The 23,557-nt window shown below is 38.2% G+C and overlaps 5 protein-coding genes across 10 annotated transcripts in view; 3 read left to right on the forward strand and 2 right to left on the reverse strand.

Annotated features, from left to right (window-relative positions):
• il1rapl1a (interleukin 1 receptor accessory protein-like 1a) overlaps nt 1–9,236 on the forward strand; it is a 93,116-nt gene extending 83,880 nt beyond the window's left edge. The window contains exons 8-12 of one of the 4 annotated variants that reach the window (XM_057336132.1): nt 1,435–1,580; nt 5,316–5,459; nt 5,638–5,808; nt 6,388–6,432; nt 6,654–9,236. In XM_057336132.1, the coding sequence (XP_057192115.1) occupies nt 1,435–1,580; nt 5,316–5,459; nt 5,638–5,808; nt 6,388–6,432; nt 6,654–7,378 (1,231 nt within the window). In that variant the 3' untranslated portion in view covers nt 7,379–9,236. Of the gene's footprint in view, nt 1–1,434; nt 1,581–5,312; nt 5,460–5,637; nt 5,809–6,387; nt 6,433–6,653 lie in introns of all 4 variants that reach the window. The other 3 variants (XM_057336131.1, XM_057336135.1, XM_057336134.1) reach the window with 3 other exon arrangements.
• Nucleotides 9,237–10,730: 1,494 nt separating this feature from the next.
• Nucleotides 10,731–13,790, forward strand: LOC130555981 (E3 ubiquitin-protein ligase TRIM35-like). The gene is made up of 6 exons (XM_057336584.1): nt 10,731–11,482; nt 11,560–11,655; nt 12,187–12,417; nt 12,511–12,533; nt 12,626–12,744; nt 13,246–13,790. The coding sequence occupies exons 1-6, from the start codon at nt 11,054–11,056 to the stop codon at nt 13,788–13,790; spliced, it is 1,443 nt and encodes a 480-aa protein (XP_057192567.1). The 5' UTR covers nt 10,731–11,053.
• Nucleotides 13,791–14,129: 339 nt separating this feature from the next.
• On the reverse strand, nt 14,130–16,387 carry LOC130555983 (TLR adapter interacting with SLC15A4 on the lysosome). 2 transcript variants are annotated; one of them, XM_057336589.1, is made up of 2 exons: nt 15,684–16,387; nt 14,130–14,955 (listed from the first exon to the last, which is right to left on the reverse strand). In XM_057336589.1, exon 2 carries the CDS (start codon nt 14,953–14,955, stop codon nt 14,140–14,142), a length of 816 nt encoding a protein of 271 aa, XP_057192572.1. In that variant the 5' UTR covers nt 15,684–16,387; the 3' UTR covers nt 14,130–14,139. The 2 variants fall into 2 exon arrangements, with proteins under 2 accessions (XP_057192572.1, XP_057192571.1); XM_057336588.1 differs by lacking the exon at nt 15,684–16,387 and adding an exon at nt 15,066–15,277.
• Nucleotides 16,388–16,542: 155 nt separating this feature from the next.
• LOC130555984 (uncharacterized protein C13orf42) lies at nt 16,543–19,842 on the forward strand. The gene is made up of 3 exons (XM_057336590.1): nt 16,543–17,960; nt 18,525–18,669; nt 19,106–19,842. Exons 1-3 carry the CDS (start codon nt 17,550–17,552, stop codon nt 19,354–19,356), a joined length of 807 nt encoding a protein of 268 aa, XP_057192573.1. The 5' UTR covers nt 16,543–17,549; the 3' UTR covers nt 19,357–19,842.
• Nucleotides 19,843–20,102: 260 nt separating this feature from the next.
• Nucleotides 20,103–23,284, reverse strand: rnaseh2b (ribonuclease H2, subunit B). 2 transcript variants are annotated; one of them, XM_057336585.1, is made up of 11 exons: nt 22,971–23,284; nt 22,663–22,734; nt 22,440–22,547; nt 22,235–22,311; nt 22,035–22,149; nt 21,882–21,946; nt 21,358–21,463; nt 21,031–21,112; nt 20,844–20,889; nt 20,515–20,592; nt 20,103–20,252 (listed from the first exon to the last, which is right to left on the reverse strand). In XM_057336585.1, the coding sequence occupies exons 1-11, from the start codon at nt 23,032–23,034 to the stop codon at nt 20,148–20,150; spliced, it is 918 nt and encodes a 305-aa protein (XP_057192568.1). In that variant the 5' UTR covers nt 23,035–23,284; the 3' UTR covers nt 20,103–20,147. The 2 variants fall into 2 exon arrangements, with proteins under 2 accessions (XP_057192568.1, XP_057192570.1); XM_057336587.1 differs by having other exon boundaries at nt 22,892–23,004.
• Nucleotides 23,285–23,557: the final 273 nt, after the last annotated feature.

A 23,557-nucleotide genomic window follows, 5' to 3' on the forward strand; every position in this document is an offset into this window, starting at 1 on the left:
GGGACTGCTGAAAAATTGCTGAAAGTGATTATAGCTCAATTGGACTTGTGTTATGATGTTTGAATTTGTGGTGTGGAATTCTGCAGCTTAAACAAATGCGTGTAGATTCCACCTGGGCCTAGTTATGACAGAAAATAAACTTCTAGGATAGGAAACAATAATCATCTTGTAATACAATGTAGTAATTTAGTCATGACCCACAATAAAAACAATACATTCATTACCTATAGACAATGAATAAAAGGCCGTAGTTTTGCCGTTGTACAAATTAAAAATAAGTTAATATATAAATGGATAGTTCACTCAAAAATAAAAATTCTGTCATTTTTTTATTCACTCTCATGTCTAGCAAAACCTGTATATGACACTTTTTTCGTCTGTGGAACGCAAAAGAAAATATTTTGAGAAATGTCTCAGTGGTTTTGTGTCCATGGGAGCCAATGTTTGTTTGGTTACCAACATTTTCAAAATATCTTCTTTTGGGTTCTGCGGAAGAAAAAAGGTCATGCAGGTTTGAAATAACAAGAGGGTGAATAAATTATGAAGAATTTTCATTTTTGGGTGAACTGTCCCTTTAATTGCAATACCGACGTATGGTAAAATATCAAAATTGCTAGTTATTAATGAAACTGTTTTTGTGTTATGTACTACAACAGCCTTTTCGCGGCCCACCTTAACACACCATGCGACCCACAAGCAGGTCCCAGATCAGTTTGAAAACACCTGACTTATTTCACTGCTAATCGATCAATACCTGGCATTTTTTAGAAATCAACAGCATCAACTATTGTTGATAATCGTATCATTACTATAAAAGAAAAGTATAATTTAGAGGGCATTCAAAAAACAGTTGCTTTAAAAAAGCTCCCACTGTGAAATGGCATATTAAATCCAAACGCTACTGCGCTTTAAATGCTCACTGAGATGTAGACAGTACATTTTCAATTACTGATATCACAAGCTTGTATATGAGCCTATTTATATCTAGCAGGGGCGGTCGCTGCGATGACACGTTGTTATTAATTCCCCTGTCTGAAGGAGCTGGATCATAGCAGTGCTGAATACGTCCTAATAACATGAGGAAATGTATCGTACAGCATGCATCCAATGCATTTGCATTTACATGCAGTGATGAAGCAGCAATGTCAGCATCTTTTAAATGAAAATTCAGTTTCAAATGCATCGGCCGGGACAAACAAGAGAGTGGATGCATGTTGCTATAATTAAATGAGAGCTCCATTTGTTCGGTGCCAACCAAACCCAAAGGTCATCCTTCCAAAATTTGTAATCTCTACAAGCTGCTCGGTCTAAAATATATCCCCAAAATATGAATTCATTAAACTGCTTTTTATTCCACAACACCCCGGCTGTATCGATCATTTTTTACCTGGACCATCTGTGATAAGTAGCTCATGGTGTTGCTCTTTTTGCCAGGACCATCAGGGAGCACCTGGGTGAACAAGAAGTGTCCATTACACTGACCATTGATTCGCTGGAGGATGGCGATTTGGGTAATTATTCCTGTTATGCAGAAAACGGCAACGGGAGACGGCAAGCCAGCGTACAGATTGGAAAACGAGGTAGCGTATTAATAAAGCATGGCACACCGGCACATATGCTCACAATTATGATCTAAACAGCAAAGGAATAGATCACCAAAAAATAACTAGTACTTTAGTCTTTTTTTCTGTGGAACACATGAGTTGTTTTGAAAAATGATGAATATGATCTTTCATATAAAATGAAAGACAGTGACCAAGGGCTCCGAAGTTCTAAAAATGATGAAAAAGCACCATCAAATCCATTGAATGATTTATTTTTTATGTCTTGTAAAGCCAGCTTTACAAGACATAAAAAAAGTAATAAAAAATATCACTGACGTTATTTATTATTTGTTGAAAATCATTTTCGGCTAAGCTCTCGGATATCATTCACACGTCCACGTATTGTTTGGTGCACAAAGTTTAAATATGTGCATGTGCAATGATATTTGAGTGCTACGGTGGAGGAAAAGATTTTCAGTAAACAATGTTATGAATTTCAGTCTTGCACAAAGTCACTGTAGAAGACTTTGAAAATATCGCATGAGACTACTTTACAGAACATTTCGGAGCCTGACAGCCTGGTCACTGTCTGATTCATTGTATTGGAAAGAGCATCTCGGACATTTCCAAAAATGATTCCTTTTGTGTTCCACTTCCGAAAGTAAGTCATATGGGTTTGCAACAACATCGGGGTGAGTAAATGATGACAGAAGTTTGGTTTTGGGGCGAACCATTCCTTCAATGTGCTATGGGAGTTCTTTACATAAACAGCACAGCGTGTTCCTGTGTCTCCTTCCCCTTTTCAGTCTTTCTTTCTCTCCTTCAGGGAAATACATCAGCATCTAAAATTCGCTCTCTTTTTGTGAGAGCCGCTTTGAAGGCGTCCTATCTTCTCTTTTAATGGCTGTTCAGAGGAAGAGACAGCTTCAGCAGTTCACACATATTCTCTCCCTCTCAGCCCAACTCAAAACTATTCAACTGTTCTCTCTCTTTCACACACACACGCACGCACACAAATAAATGAATACACACACATACATACTCTTTTCAACCGTATACACACATTCCTGCCGATAATCTCAAAGCACACAAACACAGACCAAATCTCTCATGTGCACACGCTCTCTTTCAGCTCACTGCTAAGCACACGCACACACGCATGGTTTGAGAATCTTTCAGCGTCCCTGAAGCATCTGAGTGTACTTTGTGTGTTTTCCTCCATTAGCTATAGCACTGCTGGTACACAGAGGCTGATATGAACATCATTAGCACTTAATCATTCGGAAGTCAATTCTTATTTCTCTCCCCTCGTGTATGTGGCTCTGCCTTTTCCTTTTGTTCATTTGTTTGACGGAATTCGGTGTGTGAATTGAGCTTGCCCTAAATCAAGCCTCCTGAAAAGACCAGCTTAGCGTAGAATGAATTTCTGTGCTGGTTTGGCGGTAATCTGTTGATAGACCAGCATAGTCATGGTGGTCTTTCTTGTGAACTAGCAATATATTGCTAGTTCAGAAGCCTAGTCCATGCTGGAGACAAGCATCCTAAACAACTCATATGTTGCTGGTCTTTATTACAGTTATTATAACCATACAGCAGATATTTGCAGCTATGGATGAAATTATGATGAGACCACTGCAACATTATGGTCTCCTAATAATTCTTTTTTCAGTTTTACCTGAATTTACTTTTTATAGGTCGGCCATTCTACAGAATTAGTGCAAAATCAGAGTCGGAAACATCTGAAAAAATGTGTTTCTAGTGTTTCTATATTGTAATTTCAGAACGTTTTAGAATATTCTTCCTCTCTCCAAATTTTGTCACTACCAAAATGCAATAATACGGAGCCGTGGAAGAGACATTGGCGAAAATAAAAATTCAGAAGACTTTCTTGTGCGCACGCAATTTTATGGAAAACTCCCACTCCCAAAAGTTTGCTTAATTGCAGAAAAAAGATGTTTGGTGTTGACGTTCCTTAAAGTTACACACAGATATTCAGACTTTTGAACACATTCACTTCAAAATGATAAAACCGATCTACTCACCATGTAGCTATTAGAGAGAGGGACACAGTAATGATTCTTGATCAAAAATGTAGGGGTGTGGCTAAAATCAGTCTCAGCCAATGGACTAAAACATACACTGTTTCGGTAGTGATATGAAAATGCGGGCACATTTTTTTTACATAAAGTTTAATCATTTAAAAATAAAATATCATATAAATATTTTTTTTGAACTTCACTTTCTTAAAAACACCAAAAAAGATATTTTTAAAAACAACAATGGAAAAAAATGCGCAAAATATCTAAGTTCATAAGTTGAAATTTAGTGGTTTGGGTTCGGGACGCTGATCTCCCAATTGAAAGTACCCAATAAATGATGATTTTATATCTATTACTCTTACTGATATTATAAATATTATTGTGGGTTTCAATAGATGATAGAAGGATCTTAGTAAACAACTAAGATTCGATTACTTGAATGCTTTTTAAATGTGTTTTTTTGATGTGGGACAGCAGTTTGCACGAATTCTGTAGAATGGCCTAGGTATGTGTAAAACGATCATTTTTGCTTCGCTCTGTGAACGTTTCTCCCATATTCTAAATAAAAATATAGTTTGTTTGCATCCTTCATTTTTGACTAGTCCAGTATTTTTCCTGCAAAGTTTTCAGTCCTCGAATACTGCAAAAAAAATACTGCATTTTTTTTGGAAATAATTTTGACAGCAATTGCGATTACCAGGTTATGTTGCAGTATCAAAAATACTATGGTACATCAATATGGTAATCATATACAGTACTATGGTACTGAATCCATCACTTTACAGTGAAGCTGCTGCAGTGTTTTTGCAAGTTGGTAAAGTAAAATTTCATGATAGGCACATTTTTTATATATTCTATGTCGTGATTCACAGCAGGATCCCTTGTTATGTGTGGAGAGAAACGTATTATTGTCCTCTTGACAATAATATGCGTTCTCTCCGGTGTTGCGTCTTCTAGCCCTGCCCTCTCGTTACCTGTTAGCGTCTCCTTAGTGTTTGATCCCTGTCACCTGCCCGTCACCCTCCCTGTGTTATCATCCCTCGTTTGTATTCCCCTATATATTGACCTTGTGTCTCTTGTCTTGTGCTGATTCGTTTTGTATTACTTTGTATTGTTCCGTGGCTCATTCTCTAGTAAGTTCTGATATATTGCGCAGTCTTGTGTTTGATCAGTGTGAGTCCTGTCTCAGTTTTATTGATTACCTCGTCCATTTGTTTTGTCCCCCACGTTGGAAGTTTTGGTTTATGTTTTATATTTATTCGTAGTCCTGTTTTCATTTTGTCTCCCCCATCGTGGGTGTTTGATTTGTGTTTTTGTATTAAAGTCTTGTTGTCATTCACACTTTGCTGTCTGCACCTGGGTCCTCATTGCCAAATCATGACAATTCTATATGTACACATTTTTATGAAAACTTTGTCAGTAAAAAAAACTGGGTACAATAAGTGTGGTTCTCATGTTTTTGGGACTTAAGAATTAGTTTTTAAGATTAAAAGTGGAATTTGCTTATTGGAAGTTAGTGGACTGTTTATGTTTTTAGACATTTGGGGTATAAATGAGGTATTGTGTACTGAGAATGAATTGGTGTTGTCTTTTTAACTGTACATGCAAGAAAAGAGGAATGTTAAAATGTCATTTTGAACGTTTTGTATATTTTGAGAAAGAATTGTTAAAATATAGTTGTATTTAAAATTCTCTCTCTCTCTCTCTCTCTCGGTTTCACCTCTCTCAGTAGAGCTAATGTACACAGTGGAGTTGGCTGGTGGATTGGGTGCGATTCTTCTGCTCTTGGCTTTGCTGTTGTCTATATATAAGTGCTACAGGATCGAGCTGCTGCTCTGCTACAGGCATCACTTTGGTGGAGAAGATACAGATGGAGGTAAACGCCACACACACTCCCCCTACTGTACTTACTGAGTATAGCACTGCAGCAACCACTATGCTGCAGACTCACTTTAACAGAAGCGTTGTCATGTTTGAGATATAGTCCTAAAATATTTTGTTTTCATTTCAACTCATTTTCCTCAATATCTGCTTCCTGTTCTTTCTTCCTTCAGAAAATAAAGAATATGATGCCTACCTGTCCTACAGTAAGGTGGAGCTTGACCAGTGGGGTCAGGAATTACAGGAAGAGGAGCGCTTTGCTTTGGAGATCCTCCCGGACGTCCTGGAGAAACATTACGGCTACAAACTCTTCATCCCCGACCGAGATCTAATCCCTACCAGCAGTATGTGCAGAACGTGTGTTATGTGTGCGTATGTCCGCGTTAGTGTGTTTGTAAATGTTTTCCCGTTAAATGTTTAAAACATGTTCACTATAAAATGCCTGAAGTTCTCAGGCATCGTTGCTGGTGAGGTTTTAGGAAAACCACAGGTCACGAAAGGAAACACCTTGGACAGAGATTTCGGAAAGAGCACTAATTATACAGAACTAATGAAAACTCTTTGATCATTTATAATCAAGTGTGGCATTTTCAGCTCATGAACACAACAGGAGTGCACTGGGTTTACCTTGCCTTCTAATGTCTGCTAAGTAATTAAATCATTTGTAATTCAAATCTAATTAAACCCCCTCATCTGCAGTAATATGACCAGAAAATAGCGGAATACTTAATTTAGTCTTTGTTCAAACTTTCTGTTGTGTATGATTTGGCCCATGAATTTAAACTCCCAAATATTGCCATTTGTTCATTGCGAGCCATCTGTTTATGTGACATTGTATGTTCGTGTCATCATGATTTGATGTCTTGTCCAGTGTTTTTGCCCTGTATGTGTGCTGTGTCTGAAAGCTGAATGTTTATGTCCAGGTATGAGCAGTGATCATTACCAGGATGACACACATCTTCTTAGAGGTACAGCTTTCTTTTAATGCAAAGTCATTGACACGCGTGCACAGCGCACGCATCACGCATACAGTTCTGCATGTGCATTGGTCAATGTGTTGTTCATGAGTGACTGCGGTTGTTGCGTCTCGTGTGTTCGTCTACTTTTGTCTGTTACTGTCTTTTCAGCGCCTGTAATCTGAACCGTTGCATCTCACGATCTCTCTCTTTCTCTTCCCTCTGTCCTGTAGCGTACATAGAGGACGTGTCTCGCTGCATAGACATGAGTAAACGACTGATCATCGTGCTGACCCCGAGCTACGTGCTGCGTCGCGGATGGAGTATATTTGAGCTGGAGTCCCGTCTGCGCAACGCTCTGGTCTCGGGGGACGTCAAAGTGATCTTAATCGAGTGTGCCGATCTGCGAGGGGTCATTAACTACCAAGAGGTGGAGGAGTTAAAACACTCCATTAAATGCCTGAGCGTGGTGCACTGGAACGGCCCGCAGAGCAACAAGCCCGGTTCGCGCTTCTGGAAGCAGCTTCGCTACACCATGCCCTACCGCCGACCCCAGCAAACCCTGACCAATCACGCGCTGGACGCCGGTGAACCCGGCCCCTTCGCCGACCTACAAACCGTCTCGGCCATCTCCATGGCCACGGCGACGTCCGCCGCCATGGCGCCAGCTCACCCCGAGCTGCGTCCGTCCCTGCGGAGCTCGTACCGCTCGCATTCGCTGGCACGGCAGAAACACTCGCACTACCGCAGCTACGACTACGAGCTGCCCTTCACGGCCGGAGGCACGCTGCCGCCCCAGCACACCTACTGCAACCTGCCGCTCACCCTCCTCAACGGGCAGCGGCCCGTCAACAACAAGACCCTGCGCCCCCAGCACAGCCTGGACGAGCACCACGGCAACAACGCGATGCTCCCCCTGCTGCCAAGAGAGACGAGCATCTCCAGTGTTATCTGGTAATACCAGGACCAAGACGAAAAGCATGTCCAGTTTAAGCTGCTGTATCCAGACCGGGCTCACGGGAGACTTAATACGCTCATGTGGCAGGTATACAGCACGGGACACACCGAGGTTAGTGGGTTCCTGTGAGCAAAACGATCATTCTGTCTACGGTAAGTGGGTCTGAGGACGTCTTACATGCTAAATCTTCTTCTGGGCATTGCTCCAGCAGCGAGGGATTACATAGTGCCATACCAGTTTTATCTTGCTGGGACTGTAGGCGTGAACTGAGCATTCAAAGTCACACCACACAGAGGTATACAGGGTCTCGTGTAGATGTTAGTGTTATATTTGTAGCACCACCGTCTTCCCGTCTTCACGTTTGGTTTGATCTCGCCATCCTTATTTTTAGCATTCGATGCTTTCCTGTTCTTTGTTCTTTTCCTTTTTTAAGTTGGACGTGGACATTTGATGGAGATGCATTTTTTTCTACCTGTTTTTGAAGATGGACTGAAATAGCCTATGATTTTACTACTGTCATTTTGCTCGAAAGCTACTGCGTTTCGTTCCGTCTCCGTTTCCGTTGTCCAACATAAGGTACGTATTTATGGTTTTAATTGCAGATTTATCAAAAAGAAAATGTATCACAAATTATGCAAAATATACGAAGGCCTAAAGGATGGGTTGATGGTGCTGTCTTCTCTCAGCAAACGTGCAGGAGGAACAGCACCCTTTCTCAAATACTAAAGGGGATTTTAAATGACGAGAAATCTATTTTTATATCTGAAGAGTGCTGTTTCTCTCTAATATCACAGGGTCATTGTGACTATGGGACTGAAGACTCTTATTTGTGAATCTGGATATTTTATACTGTTTACTATATTGTCCTCATCTATGGGAAAAAACCCTGAAATGTTTTATGTTAACTTACGAAACAATAACCAGTTGCATTTTTATGTTTCGTTTCTTTCTGTTGTTTATTGGGTTTCATTTATTGATACTTTGGGTGGTTCACAGGCAGACCTTTTCACATTTCTAATCCGTTTAACTCTCAGTCTAATGTCATAACTCACTGGCTATATGCTTGTCTTTTTCTCCTCCAGCTGATGTGTAACTCAGATACATGCTGGCATGTTTCACAGGGAAACACAGGCCTGTAAACGTACATTCTGTCACAGAGTGTAAATCTAAATAACCCGGCTTGAATACATAAAACACACCATATGGTTTAATAAATGCCCAAAGTCAACATTATGTATTTGTTGTATCTTGTCTTATGGCAGCATGTACTGACTTTATGGGGGGGAACAAAGTTAGAAACAAAGTCAAAATAAAATCGTTTTACAGTAAGAGGTCTAACTGTAAAAAAAATATGAACTATTCATGTAAGTTTCTTTCTGTCTTTTTTTATTTTGCAAATTTGCAAATTCTGTTGCAAAAAAAAGGTTGTTTAAAAAATGAATTAGAATAATGTATGAATGTTTACCTCTTGAGTATGCATAGAGACTAGTTGTGTATCCTGATTTGAATATTTACTGTATTATGAACAACAGCTATCACAGAGAGATGTGCAATCTCTCTAGAGGCACAATCATTTTTCTTTTATATTGTTTCTCACGGTGTACAGTAAAGTCACAAACCACTAAAAGATTTTTGTGTGTGTTTGCGTGTTTGTATGTATGCATGGTTAGAGAGGTGTCACCATTTAACATCAGGCCTGATCTTTTGTTTTAGGTTCACGTGAGTTGCTAAAAGGAATAATACCCCTTGCACTTTTAAGCAAGTTACTTAGTACTGAATGCTACAGTTGAATAGACAAAAATTGTTTGACAAAATTGAATTTTAGATATATCAATTCACTTTTTAAATAAAAAACAAATGAGAAAAGATATGTACTTATTTCTGTATTACTACTGTAAATATGTGTGGCGTGGCCATGATCAGTTGCATTATTAGATCATTTTGACAAATTGATATTAATTGACTTCCTTTACAAAGATTTAAAAACGTCTTAACTTAAGACCTGTTACAAGCACTAAACTTAACCCAGTCTTACAGTTTTCCCATAACTCATCAAATATCTTAAAGATTTAATTTCTAATAATTCAGTCTTGACTTTGATCCTTATAGAGTTACCTATAAATAAATATAGACTAAGCTATATAGAACCTTCACACTTACAAAATAAGCCTAAATGAATTTAAAATTAAGCCTACATTGCTATATTAATTTATAAACGTAAGTACAGTATTCATTGTAATCTTTTTTGACATGTCATACAAATAACAGTATGATTTTATAAAATGAGTATGATAAGTATGAAATATATGAATATAATTTAGGGCAAACACACATCTATTAGAGCTTCTTTGTCATTAGAATAAATGTCATTAATGATTGATTAAAATAATGAATGAATGCACACAAGGTTTTTTTGGTTACAGAATGGCAAAGACAGACACGCCAAGATAGTTAATAAAAATTATGTAAATGAAAATGTAGGCCTATATAAAACACAACTGTTAATAAATATATTTACACATGACTAAATATTTGTATATTCAACCACAGATAAAAAATATAAATGCAGCAAATCATGTGCAAAACTCCAGCACATCAAGGTAGCAGATTTTCTAGAAAACTCTGGGGTAGGTTTACATAACCAATCCGATACATGTTTATGATTATGGCTAATGTCTCTTGAGGTTTTAAACAAAAAATTGTATTCTGTCAACTTTTACTCATCCTCAGATTTTTCTAAACTGTATAAATTTCTATTTGGAATAACGTCAGATCTCATGCCCCATTGACTTCCCTGGTATTTATTTTCCCTAGTATGGCAGTAAATGGGGAATGAGAGCCGACATTCTTCCAAATATCTTTGTGTGTGTTCAGCCGAACAAAGAAATGTATACAGGTTTGGAACAATCTGAGCATGAGTAAATGATGACAGATTTTTCATTTTTGGGTGAAGTATCCCTTTAAGTAGTCTCATAACGCCCCCCTGTGGAAGACAGCTGAAGATGCTTTATTTATGCAGGTGCGATTCATGTCCATTTACAGAATTTATTACACTTCAAGTGGAGCTATTTGAAAGTGAACCTAAATTCAGTTTGACTATAATCTAATATGTTTCAACATTATAAGGATGAAACGTGTTAAAAAATATGCACTGTCTGTTGGAATCAATTACAGAGTGCAACAATGAATTAAATTAACCGGTGTTCTGACCGGCTGAAAATCATTCTGACAACGCCAAACAACGAAACTTTATAGACTGCACCACATGTAGTCATTGCATCATGCAGTGTATTAGATTATGATATGTTTTTTAGTATGAATGTTAATGCACTGCTTCAGCGAGAAAAGACAGACCAGCTATATTTCTAAAACACTGTACTTACAGTCATTACATATTTTCTGCTGTTTTACATAAATTCTCTGTAAAATAATAATTTGTTCACTCCAGCCTGAAACCCGCCCACGTTTTAACAAAGCGAAATGTGATTGATCGCTTTACATGTCAGTCAGACTGCCTAGCCACTAGTCTCTGCTTTTGCTCGTTTTCGAAGCAGTTGACCAAGACCCGCCCACTTACACCGGGAAAAAATTAGTCTGACCGACACGTAAAGTGACCAATCGCAGTTCGTCCTCATAATACTTGTTTCTGGTGGGCGGGTAAATCTGAAATCAACTATGGAACAGGAGGCTCAGCAAAAACGCAAGAAATGTAAGGAGAATTTGTGTTTGCTCTGTGGTGACGAGTTCTATCCATCCAAAAATAATAAGCATCGACTGTTTCACGGAAACAAAACTAAAATCAAAGCGGAGCATACAGTTGTGTTGGAGGAATTTGTTGGCAAATTTCAGGAGACGACACGACTGGCCATTTGCGGCTCGTGTAGAACTCTTATATTGAGGTACGATCGGGTATCAAAAGACACGGAGAGACAAAAATGGCGTATAAAGGATACGTGGAGGAAGACCAGAGAGAGACGAAGTGCGGCTTTAACGCCTGCAGGAGTGGTAGAGGTGAAGAGACGGCGAGAAGCGATCGACACCACAACACATGATGATAGCACTGCGACCACCTCGCTACAGTCCACCGACATTTCTACAGCTAAAGTGAGTTACTTCATTACCACATGGTAATGTACGAATCGATTAACGTGATTGGATAGTAACTTATTCATTTCTTCCAGGAGAAACTGAAAACTGCACTAGAACCGTTGCATGAAAGGCTGAGAATACTCGAAGAGTTTAATAAGACTTTGCATGAAACTACAGAACATATTGTGGTAAGAATTTGCCAGATTAAAAGTTGTAATGTTGTCAAACCAAACTACTTTGTAAACATATTTATGGATTCCTGCAACACCTTTGTTTTTAAAGGGATAGTTTACCCTAAAATGAAAATTCTGTCATCATTTACTCACCTTCAGGTTGTTTCAAGCCTGTATACATTTATTGGTTCTGTTGAACACAAAGAAAGATATTTGTAAGAATGTTAGCAATTTTCAGTTCTGGGACATCATCCCCTACCACACAGTAGAAAAAAAAAATTGTTTATTTTTTGTTCTGTTGAACACAAAAAGATATTTTGAAGAATTGAGAAAACAAACCGTTCTGGAGCACTTTTGACTACCATTTAATTTTTCCTACTGCGGTAGTCAGTGATGTTCCAGAACTGAAAATAGCTCAAATTCTTTCAAATATCTTTCTCTGTGTTCATCAGAACAAAGAAAATTCATACAGGTTTGGAACAACTTGAGGGTGAGTTGTTGACAGAATTTTCATTTTTGGGTGAACTTTAATGTCTTTTGTTTCAGTTTCAGACTCAACACACCGAATTGAAGATTAAGGAGGAGTTTGCGAAACTTCACAAAATGTTGTATAACGAAGAAGCAACCAGGATAAAAGCACTGAGAGAGGAAGGAAAGCAGAAGAGTCTGATGATTAAGGAGAAGACTGGACAAACGGGAAGAGAGATTGCATCTCTTTCACTCGCAATAAGAACCATTGAGGAGGAGATGAAAGCTGAAGACACTTTATTCCTACAGGTATGAAACCACATGCAGAATTAGTATTTGTTATATACTGGAGACTAAAAATTGTGTTTTACTAATGAACATGTATTTTCATTTTTGTTTTAGAACTATGAGACTACTATGAAAAGGTTTGTATTGTGCCTTCTTTTTGTTTACTTTTAAGTTCTGAAATCATACACATCTAACATCATCATTGACTTTTAATGTTTTTTTTCTTTAGGACCCAGTGCAGATTTCCAGATTCAGAGAATATTTCAGGAATGTTGATCGATGTGCCAAAGCACCTGGGCAACCTGAAGTTTGCTGTGCTGCGTAAAATGCAGGACAATGTTGCATACAGTAAGTGCAAAGTTCATGAATAAGCCGTTCCGTTAAATTTTATGTGAGGTGAATAGTGTCTAATGCTGTGTTCACACCAAATGCTAACAATCGTGTTCCACGCTCTTTATTACTCGCTGGAAAAGTTTGTTATTTTCGCGTGAGTGATGCAATGAAAGCAATACAACGCAGTGGTGATGTCAGAATTTTATGGGGGTCCCATCTGGGGTTACAGAGGCAGCGATGTCAAAGTAGATATTCTGATCGAAGAGACAGTCTTTTGCTGCTGTGTGACATCCTACTGGGACAAAATCTGATACAAAGTGTTTGACTGTGTGGTTTTTGGCCTCGCAATAAAGTTCTGAAAATTGCAGGATGTTTTTGTAGTACAATTACCTCTCATATGTAAAAAGGATTTTTTTTCTCAATTCCTTTAAAGGAAGTTCTGATCATTTACCATGCCTAGAATAGAACGTGCATAACGACATTGTTTGTCATTTTTGGTCTGTTGTCTTTCCTCAGCTCCTGTGACTTTGAACCCCAACACTGCTCATTGTAATGTCATTGTGTCTGATGATCTGACCAGTGTGAGATACAATGATGAAGAACTTACACTTCCTGATAATCCAGACAGATTTGATATGTTTGCATGTGTCCTGGGCTCAGAAGGTTTTAACTCGGGGACTCACTGCTGGGATGTTGAAGTTGGAGACAGCACAGGCTGGTTCTTCGGTGTAATGACAGAATCTGCTCAGAGGAAGAATACAATATTTTCACGCAGTGGAATCTGGCTTGTGGGTCATTTCTGTGGTGAATATAAAGCACATATTACACCACAGTCACCAACTCTTCTCCCAATGAAAGAAAAACTACAGGGGATCAAAGTTCAGCTGGACTGGGACAGTGGAGAGCTGTCATTCTGTGACTCTATAACAAACACACACATACACTCTTTTACACACAGGTTTGCTGAGAGATTATTTCCGTTTTTTGGTGTTGGCTGTGACATTTCACCTCTGCGCATCTTGCCAGTAAATTCACCACAATCGAACTTTAAAAGATTGTAAACTTATGTTGTACAACATCGCTTTTTTGTAAATGACTTTTGTTTCACTTTTTGGCTCAATGCAGATAGGTAGACTTACGAAGAGTTTAACAAGAAATTAGAGAAGGATGTAAGAGGTAAAGTTCCTTTATTTATGCAGGTGAATAAACTAAATAACTATATTATTGGTATACTATTCATATTTTACACATTTTGTTACTTACGATCTGTTTAAAATATTTCTGATCTTTGTCCATACTCCTCTGTAATAATAGTTGCTGATTAAAAATTGACATTTTATGACATTTATAAAAGTAAATTTTGCTGTCATAAGCATTTTGTTTTATTTCTCTCCACGTCTGTCATCAAATTCACTTGTTCTCAGTGGAGATCTGCAGTATAGGAGTGCTGATCTCGCTGGACTGGTAACTGCTGGTGACTTTGAGCAGGCAGCTGAGCAGCATGTCTTTGGCCCGTGCCGTCTCCATGTTCTGCTCTCTGCTCAGCTGCAGGGTCATCTGGTCCAGGTTGGTCTGCAGCAGCTCAGAGGCCATGACGGGCCTCGTCCCTGCGGGTCCCTCGGTCAGATACTGCCTGTACAGCTCCAGCAGCTTCTGTTCCAGATAGCTGTTAAGCTGGGAGTTAGAGAGGGGGAGACCTAACTGCAGAAGAGAGGAACGCTCGCGTGCGCTTTCTTCCCTCCAGCGCCTTGAGCTCCGGTATTTATGGACTAAAGGAGGGAGCATGGAGGGGGAAGGGACATCTGCAGATAGAAGGAAGGGACCAGGCTGGGAGTCCTGACTGTGATTCCCCAGTGCATCATCTGCACTAGGGCTGAGAGGCAGCACCTGGCCACCGGCGATGTGTAAATCGCTGTAGTGCTGACAGATGCTGTGGCAGCTAGAAGGCACCAAAAAGGCCTCCGCTTCTGGTGAGTCTGCTTGTTTGGGGATGTTCACACCTACGGAGAGCTGTCTTCTTGCTGCAAGAGCTTTGGAGGAAGGACAGCCGTTGGTCATAGTCGTATCATTGTTCCGCTCTGGAGATGTGTGCGCTGGGATTTGGGCTGAGAGGTGATGGCTTGGGGGAGGTGTTGATGGAGCTGTGACTGTGGAAAATGTGCGTGGATTTGCACACTCAGGTTCAGAGTCATACGTCAAAGACCACAGCTTACTTTCACACAGCATCTTTGAATACACACACAGAAGTTAAATTTGGATCAGTTCAGAACAAGCTGTTTAGAGCATGATACATTATTTTAGCAAAATTGTCAAATTTAGCGTGGTACCTCTATTACCTCCGGAAAATCAACCGTGGAAAAAATTGAGACTGTTCCAAATTTTCATTAAATCAGTATTTCTATATGTATTGTGGCCATTCCAGTGTCTGTTGAATTTCAACAAAATCAAACCTCAGGAGTGACAAAGTCATCCAACAGCAATGTGAAAGACTGACAGCATGACAAGATGTAAGAAAACTGATAAAAATGATGGTTATCGCAATAAAAAAAAAAACATTTTTAACTCTATAAAATGATGCTTATAAATGAATCTGAACTTGTTTTCTTTGCAGTATTTGAGGTCTGAAAAAACAGAGCATATTTTCTGTTATTTTGACCTGTTTCTCCAGTTTTTATTTTCTGCAAATAGAAACAATATTTTTAGCTGAAATTTGGGAGAAATGTTGTTAGTAGTTCACAGAATGAAACAAAAAATATCATTTTCCCTAAACACATACTTACAAATAGTACATTCAGAAAAACTGAAAATAATTTTGAAATGGTTTGTTTATTTTTTCCACGGCTGTATAGATCAAAAATATGTGTTGAACATTTCTTTTATGTTGCACAAAAATCAAACCTGGTTTAGAAAGACAAGGGTGAGTAAATAAAAGGTTTAATTTGACCAAAGCTTACCTTCTTTTCCACTGAAGAGTATCTGGATGCTGAGCTAAAGGCTGCACCTGATGCCACAAGCACTGCTGTAAGTTGTGCTGTTTCTTTACTTTTATGCTTCAGTGAAGGGGGAAGTGAAAGTGGTGTGATGAAATTGTTTTCCAGGTAAATTTGGAACTTCTTGTGTATTTACATGTAACACTTAATCACTGGTGCATATTGTAGTGATAGAAGCTTGTTATATTCATTATAATAGACATGGAGCAGCTTATGCAATTTTAATATGATCATACATTACCAGCAATATTCAGCGTAACACCTGTCTAGAACACTGGAAAACACCCACATTATTTCTGTCTCGGGGGAGCACACCACATTGTCTGCTGTGTTTCCCCTAGATTTTCTCTATAAACTAGAATTGGTAAATTCCCTAGGAGCAGCCTAAATAAACTATCATAATGTAATATATTTTAACAGATATGCTGTTTATTAATGTTGCTGGCCAAAAAATATAACCATAAAGTCTGTATGAAACTGGCCTGTTTGCAGAACTATATGTATTTCCCAGGTTTCTCATTCTTACCTATCCAGCTGTTTGCCTTGTGATCGAAAGATTATATTTTGCAGTTTCACGACAACATTTCTCTGTAGCACACTTCCTCTAATGTGTAATCCATCATGATTAGCACCTGCAGCTTCTAAATTGTCAGATTTTAAACCCACTTCAAAAAGCAAAATGAATTGTGGTTTAACATGTTGGTTAAGCTGTGTAGTGGGTTGTTCTTGGCAATGTGGATGAGACTACAAATGTGTAAGGAGTGTTACGCGTTTAAATTAAAGGTATGGAGAGGGTATAAAATTATCATTTTAAACAATGATTAGCTAACATAATATATTAATTGCGAAAGTAAACTAAGAAATAAATGTTTGATGTGAGCATCCTTTTTGTTGAGACTGGAGACCACATGCCACAGTTCACTCAATACCCCACCAGAAACCTTAACTGCCCCGATGGCATCATCTCAGGTGTCTGACTCGTTTGGTTAATATGAACAGATGATTATCTACATTCTTTGTTATCAATCTTAAACTTTTCATTTATTTATTCAGGCTATTTGTCTATAGTGATTATAGTATTTGGCCAAACTGATGGCAACTATGATAGAAATATGGATATTCATATTCAGGTACTGTTATGTTTACATCTCTTACCTATTTACTGTATATAATTACAAGAGGATGTTAAATATCAAGGTTGTTTTAAATCAAGCAATGAAATAAATGGCAAGCTGTCATTTCAGATGCCTTTTCTATATTGATTCTATATTGAGTCAATACCCTAACAGAGCAAGGTGCATATGCACAATTTTTTTCCGAATTCCATAATTGCATTGAAAGTTTGTCCAGCAAACTTTATTTAGTTGTGTGTAGCCTAATATGTCTAAGGTTGATGAATTATTAATATGAAGTGTAGGATTACAAGCGTACCGTTGCTATGGCTGAGTAAGAAACCTACCATGACTTCTTTTTGCGGATGGTCATCTCTTTTAATATTGTCTTCAGTCTCAAAATAGGGAGTTCAGGACCATGGATAAGATCAGCCAACAATACTCTTACCTGGTTCGAGCGGTATTAACCAAGATATGAAGTAAGTTTTCGTGTGTGGAAAAGTTTTAAAACTTTAAAGTCAAGGGACGTAAAGTCCGTTGACTACAAAACCAGTTGATTGACATAAAATGTTACTCGTTAGTTTTTAAATTATGTTTTTATAAATCTGGATCAAAAGCAAAATGGTGATAGATCCCTCATGGGGTTTGAACCGACATATTATCAGATTTCAGTCCAGATATTTAACCGCTGGGCCACACCATCCCGTCACCAAGTGTAATGTTTAAGAAAATCAACGCAGCTTTCCGTCCGAACCATGGACATCGCTTCCGGGACGGGTTCCGGCCCAAGGATGACTACCATAGCGCTTGCACGGTGAAACTGGACCGCAGCACGTCGATGCTCGTGGTCGGGGAGAGCACTCGCGCGCAGCAGGACTCCACGCTGAAGCGCAGCGTGAGCTCCGTGAGCGTCGAGTCCAGTATGGCCCTGTATTACTACCAGAGCCGAGAGGATCGAGTATGGCTCTATTCCCAGAACCAGAACTGTTTGGAGTATTTACAGGAACTGGTAGCGCTCAGGCGTCAATACACCAAAAGTATCATCGACCTGAAGAATAACGAACGGAAAGAGAGCGCGTCCCGCAAGAAGAAACCCGCACCTCCGCCACCGCAGAAAAGAGTTGTACAGGTGAGTATATTAGTAGTATTAGTATTGTTTTGTTTGTTGAATGTGTTATGCTGTTCACTTAAAGGGATATAGTTATATAGTTCACCCGCAAATACAAATTCTCTCATCATTTACTCACTTTCCTCGAGTTGTTCCAAATCTGTATACATTTCTTTATTCTGATAGTACAGAGAAAGATATTTGGAAGAATGCTTGTAACCAAACAGTTCTTGGACCCCATTGACTACCAAAAATTACTTTTTGTTCTGTTGACCACAAAAGAAGATATTTTGAAGAATGTAGGACAGAAAACAGTTCTGGGGCACTTTTGACTACCATTGTCATTTTTCCTGCTGTGGCAGTCAATGGGGTCCAAGAACTGTTTGCATGAATGTAAAGTTTAACCATAATATTTGTTGTAAAACTAGTATGGTAATCAACATGGTTATTCAACTTTTACTACAACGAAATGTAAAGAGACAAGGTTCAAATGTATTGAATAATCAAATATTGAAGGAAATTACTGCCTAAACCAGCAATGCAACTAACAGTATCCTAAATATGTTATTTCTTTGATTATTAAAGACTTCACGGCCTGAACCTTCTGCTCCCCCAATCCCGAATGAGGTAGACACACTTCAGTTCTTTGATGCAGTGATTGCAAGCTGTGACCTAGAACCCAATCGAAAACCCCATGTGGACAACGGCCACGCAGATGTGGACTTCATAGGCAAGTTTGGAGCTTAGCACTTAAAGGGATAGTTCACCCCAAAATGAAAATACTGTCATCATTATTCACCTTCTTGTCATTTTAAACCTGTATGAATAAGATATTTAAAAAATTGTTGCTAACTGAACAACACCAGTACCCATTGACTTGCATGGTTTTGTTTCCATACAATAGAAGTGAATGGGTACCGCCATTGTTAGGTTACCAACATTCTTTGAAATATCTTATTTTGTGTTCAGGTAAAGAAAGAAAATCATACAGGTTTGACATGGCAAGAGGGTAAATAAATGATGACAGAATTTGTATTTTTTGGGGTGAACTGTCTCTTTAACATTCTGCGAATGTACTTGAATGCATCTTCGTGTTTTCAGCCTCAAATTAAATAGTTTGTTTATTAACTAATTTCTTTGCACCTCCCTTTTTAATTTCTCTTTAGTGGCAACCAGTACCAGTGAGCATGACCTTCACTCTAACTGGGTGCTTCGGGACCCTCGTCGAATCTCCATGACAGAATCACAGTTAAAGTCTTCAGATATCAGCCCTGGGCAGACAGCCCAGCAGAAAGGAGACATGGGAAGCACAGGTAGTAGGAGACGCTTGCAACGAAACCCTATCCACCTGCCAAAAGTGGTAGAGAGCGCCTTTCAGACTTTGCGCTTTAAACCAAAGGTAAAGAAGAAAGACTAGCTGAAGAGCACACTGGAAGAACACCATTGCATTCCACTTTTAGTGCCCAAACAGGTTGGACCCAATAGAAGACACCTGGGTAGACTACATTAATAAAGCAGTTACTCAAAGCTGTTGTGAAACAGGCGTAGGCAGTGATGTGATGTCAGTGTTTTAAAGCTTACTCACTGCCACAGCTTCATAAATTATCCAATACATCCGATCCTTATTCAATTGCTCTCAATAACAAACTCTTAAAGACATCACCAGAGCATAACCACTCTGCTTCATCCTTTGCACTGATGCCATCCAGGCTGGGCAACTGGAATTTCCTCATCACAAATAAAATGACTTCTTTTTGTATAGTGCATGACACATGACCGATTCAACTTATTCAGTACATTTGTTGAATAGTTAATACGGTGAAGTGAGTGCTCAATCTTGTGTTAACTAGCAATACCTTTAAGTTTGTATTAGTACGTTTTTTTTTTACATTAAAATGTATAAAGAGGAACTAAACACGTGTGCTTAATCCAAAGCTAAATGGGCTGGTTTCTGCTTTGAGAAAAGGAACTAGAAATAAGGTACTGTTCTTTCAAATCATAATAACGGCAAACCAAACCTCAAAACAAACAACGCCAAACCAGGTGCAATTAGACTCCTAGGTAAGTAGAAAAATTGTATTATGTAGAAAATGAAATATGCCTCATATGGCAAATTACACACAATAGAGGTGGATAAAACGACAAAAACAACAAAGCACAATGTCTTTTTTAATAACTTTATTAGCAAAAACAAGCACATGCACTCATTCAATTCTTCTCTTGCTTGACTTTGAAGAACGATGCCATGCTCTTCATGCCAGTTTTGTCTACTTTGGCTAGAGTCTTCTGAGCTGCAGTCATCTTCTTTGGAGGCTGAGAAACCATGGACCACATTTTAATATTATACTTAATCTTTAGGTGCTTTATAAATGAAACTATTAAATTGAGCATAACTGACAATATCTGAAGCATGAACTGCAAAATGATTTTTTTTTAAAGCAAGGACAACAAGAAACAGATAGGCAAGACATAAACAATGGATATCCACAAAGTTTTGCAATGCAAGTTCTATTGTGTTTAATGGAGCATTTCTTTCCTCAATCCCATCAGCACTGTTTCTGTGCTTCTAACTTACTTTTCGTGCAAAGTCCGAACTGTTGAACTTGGTGTAGTCTTCTCCAGCCTCTACTGGTTTATCTGACAATTTTCGTTTCTATCAAATCCAAGACAGCAGTCACAACAACAGTGAAGACCATATACTCTTAAGTAAACAACTACAAAATTTCTGTTACTTATATTGTGTTAAGATGAAAATAGTTACTGAGGAGTTTCATTAGAGAAAATAAGAAAAAACAAAAAGCAGCTAGGAATAACGGGCGTAAAACAAGTAAAGCAGGAACCAAGCATCATTGATTTAACATTCAAGCATGACTGTAACATGCAGGCAGCTAATGTTAGAGTTACCTTAGAGGGAGGCTCTGTTTCTTTGGGGCTGGATATCTCTGGCAACCTTTAAAATGAGACAAAAATAAAACATATCTTCATAAGGTGAATAACTTGAAAGTAGTGAGTGACATAATTTGCCGTTTAATATTGCCTCGTTCATTTGTGGGGTGATAAAAGTCAGCATGTGTCTAGTGTATGTACATACTGTAGATGCTTAAGGAGATCTTTGCTCAGGTCTTCACTGATGTACTCTGATATGAGACCATGTGCGTAACGCAAATAGTCTTCTGAAAGTATAACACAGAAACTCGTTAGCAAATACTGCATACAAGCATACCGTACTTAATAAAACAACTTCAAAAATGCTTATTATAAATACCCTTTTAATGCCATAATCAATCCCAAAATTATACACTGGGACAAATTTGTGCATAATTAGTTTTGTTAATGTCATGTAATGTTTTTTTCCTAGTTTGTCATTGCTTCAGTATTCTGGTGTTTGGACCCATCCCTGACTTTTGACCTCCTTTACCTTCTCTAGCATCTGCTTCCTGTTTAACTCTCACAAATGTGCTGGACTTCACTCCTCCACCTACAGATATATTGCTCTTTTTGAGTGTGGTTACTGTCCTCTGAACCTGAGAGAAATATATCATTTATTTAGTACTTAAAATACCATTTCAAACCGTTATTGGTTATACAAATGCAGTACTGTGTATTTTAGGCATATTAGTAGCTTTATCAAATTTGTAAAGATTTTTATATCTTTTGTATATATATATATATATATATATATTATGTCAAAATACTGTACATAAATGAAATCAAATATGCTGTATATATGTGACCCTGCCTGTGAAAATCCAGCAAGTCATTTTTTGTGTTTTTGTAGATAATATCATCCTTGTAAAAATATAACCTTGATATCTTCAATCAAAGATATAATAATTGAAATGAAGCTTTGATGCTTGTTATGTCATAATTAGATTATGAGACTTAAGCCTGGATTTCACAGGGTGACATACAACAGTATAAAATATCATAAAGTGCATGAACCTTTTTCTTAAGCCAAGCCATGGTCTTCTCCTGGTTATAACTGTGAAACTTCAGACTGCCAACCTCTGAAAAAGATATCTACTTTTTATATATTGGATGTAAACTATGATACATTATTCTACTCCTCACATGCCTTCAAATATACACACGGACCTTTCTCGTCTGCCACATGATGAATGGAGTCCAATCCCTGTTCGCATTGCAGAAGCTGTGTACATCCAGGGTAATCTTCATCCATCACCATCTGCTTCACTGGCTGGAACTTTCCCTGAGAACAGAGATCACATTTATCATGAAGGTCACAGGACAGAACGTAGCTTTGCTTTTTTATTTGCACTTCAATTTTTGTTTACCTCGGTGGCAGCGCTCTTAATGTATGGCAACAGCAGAAATAAAGGATCAATGGGAGTCACAATAAGCAGTTTACCATCTGTGCACATGCAGAATAAGAGAACTGTTATACCACTTAACTTGTCCTATTACTTACTACTGCATTTCATCGAAGCATCAAAAAACCACAATCGAATGTCACTTGGTGAATTGGTAATGTGAGCTTACCCCTTTGCACAGTCTGTCCAATAAACCAAGACCGAAACTCCTCCGTAAATGCCTTAACTTCATAAACACTGTCATCAACACGACCAAACAGGTACAGAGATGAACCTTCTGTTGTAAAACAGAATTAAAGAACAAGACGGATGCAGTTTAGTGTAACGTTAGTAGTTTAATAGTCAGATGCAATGAATCAAATTGCTATTGTAGCAATAATAAATTAAGCAACCTGTAGCCGGATTTTTTAGTTTAGTGAAGGCTGGATCACTGTCTTCAGAACTGCCTGTGTGCAGCATTGAATCTGAAGGAAAGCAACACAGCATGACACATCAATATAACTGTATGTATCCATTGTTCAACGATTCGTATACTTTGACATGTTAATAGTAATACAAGTTTAATGTGCATTTAAGACTATGACAAAATTAAAAATATGATCTTAAATTAACGTTACTCACGTCTAGAACGTCTGTGCATGTAACTTTCCTGCAAGTAGCATTCAGCACTGTTAACTTAGTAAATAAATTATAACGTTACCTGGCGCAATGACAACCCAGCTGTCGCTGTTAGTGTGAGCAGAGCGTTTCTTTTTAGTACTCATTTCAACAACTGTGTTAAAGGTGTTAAGTTATCAAGCAGTAGCAGTAGCATGAACTGTTGAACGTAAAAGAGCAAAACTGGTAAGGTCCAACTTCAGAAAAAAATGGCGGCAAATTTTTGTTTACGTACTGACAGGGGCGTGAACAAAATCGAAATTTAGTTCTATTCCGTTATTATTCACATGAATATGGCTTTACAATATTATACATTATTTAAAAAGACGGTAAAATTTAAATCCGGTCCAACATTTCTTTAGAAAGTCTTTGTGAATACCACATCGTTTTCAATAGTTCCTGCAACCCCTCCTTAAAATGGTACATTCCCCAGAATCCCTTAAAGGCACACTGATGCTCAGCCGTTAAACTGTAGCATCTTTCTCACAATTCTACACAATATTTCGCAATAATTTTGTACAAGATAAGACAAGATTTTTTTATAATAAAATAAATATAATTTCAATAAATATAGCATAATATAATAATAATTTCACCCCAGGTGTCCTACCGTTAGCTGAACATATAAAC

The sequence above is a fragment of the Triplophysa rosa genome, linkage group LG6 (genome assembly GCF_024868665.1).
Source record: "Triplophysa rosa linkage group LG6, Trosa_1v2, whole genome shotgun sequence".
Lineage (NCBI taxonomy): Eukaryota > Metazoa > Chordata > Actinopteri > Cypriniformes > Nemacheilidae > Triplophysa > Triplophysa rosa.

What these genes read in the sequence shown, in the direction of transcription:
- LOC130555983 (XM_057336589.1), bottom strand. Translation starts at nt 14,955, where the DNA reads ATGCTGTGTGAAAGTAAGCTGTGGTCTTTGACGTATGACTCTGAACCT.
- LOC130555981 (XM_057336584.1), top strand. Translation starts at nt 11,054, where the DNA reads ATGGAACAGGAGGCTCAGCAAAAACGCAAGAAATGTAAGGAGAATTTG. An exon ending in TATGAGACTACTATGAAAAG is followed by an intron (nt 12,534 to 12,625) that starts GTTTGTATTGTG and finishes TTTTTTCTTTAG; the next exon opens with GACCCAGTGCAGATTTCCAG. An exon ending in GCAGGACAATGTTGCATACA is followed by an intron (nt 12,745 to 13,245) that starts GTAAGTGCAAAG and finishes GTCTTTCCTCAG; the next exon opens with CTCCTGTGACTTTGAACCCC.
- rnaseh2b (XM_057336585.1), bottom strand. Translation starts at nt 23,034, where the DNA reads ATGAGTACTAAAAAGAAACGCTCTGCTCACACTAACAGCGACAGCTGG. An exon ending in TTAAGAGCGCTGCCACCGAG is followed by an intron (nt 22,150 to 22,234) that starts GTAAACAAAAAT and finishes CTCTGTTCTCAG; the next exon opens with GGAAAGTTCCAGCCAGTGAA. An exon ending in AAACAGAGCCTCCCTCTAAG is followed by an intron (nt 20,593 to 20,843) that starts GTAACTCTAACA and finishes TGGATTTGATAG; the next exon opens with AAACGAAAATTGTCAGATAA.
- LOC130555984 (XM_057336590.1), top strand. Translation starts at nt 17,550, where the DNA reads ATGTTTAAGAAAATCAACGCAGCTTTCCGTCCGAACCATGGACATCGC. An exon ending in CGCAGAAAAGAGTTGTACAG is followed by an intron (nt 17,961 to 18,524) that starts GTGAGTATATTA and finishes TGATTATTAAAG; the next exon opens with ACTTCACGGCCTGAACCTTC. An exon ending in CGCAGATGTGGACTTCATAG is followed by an intron (nt 18,670 to 19,105) that starts GCAAGTTTGGAG and finishes ATTTCTCTTTAG; the next exon opens with TGGCAACCAGTACCAGTGAG.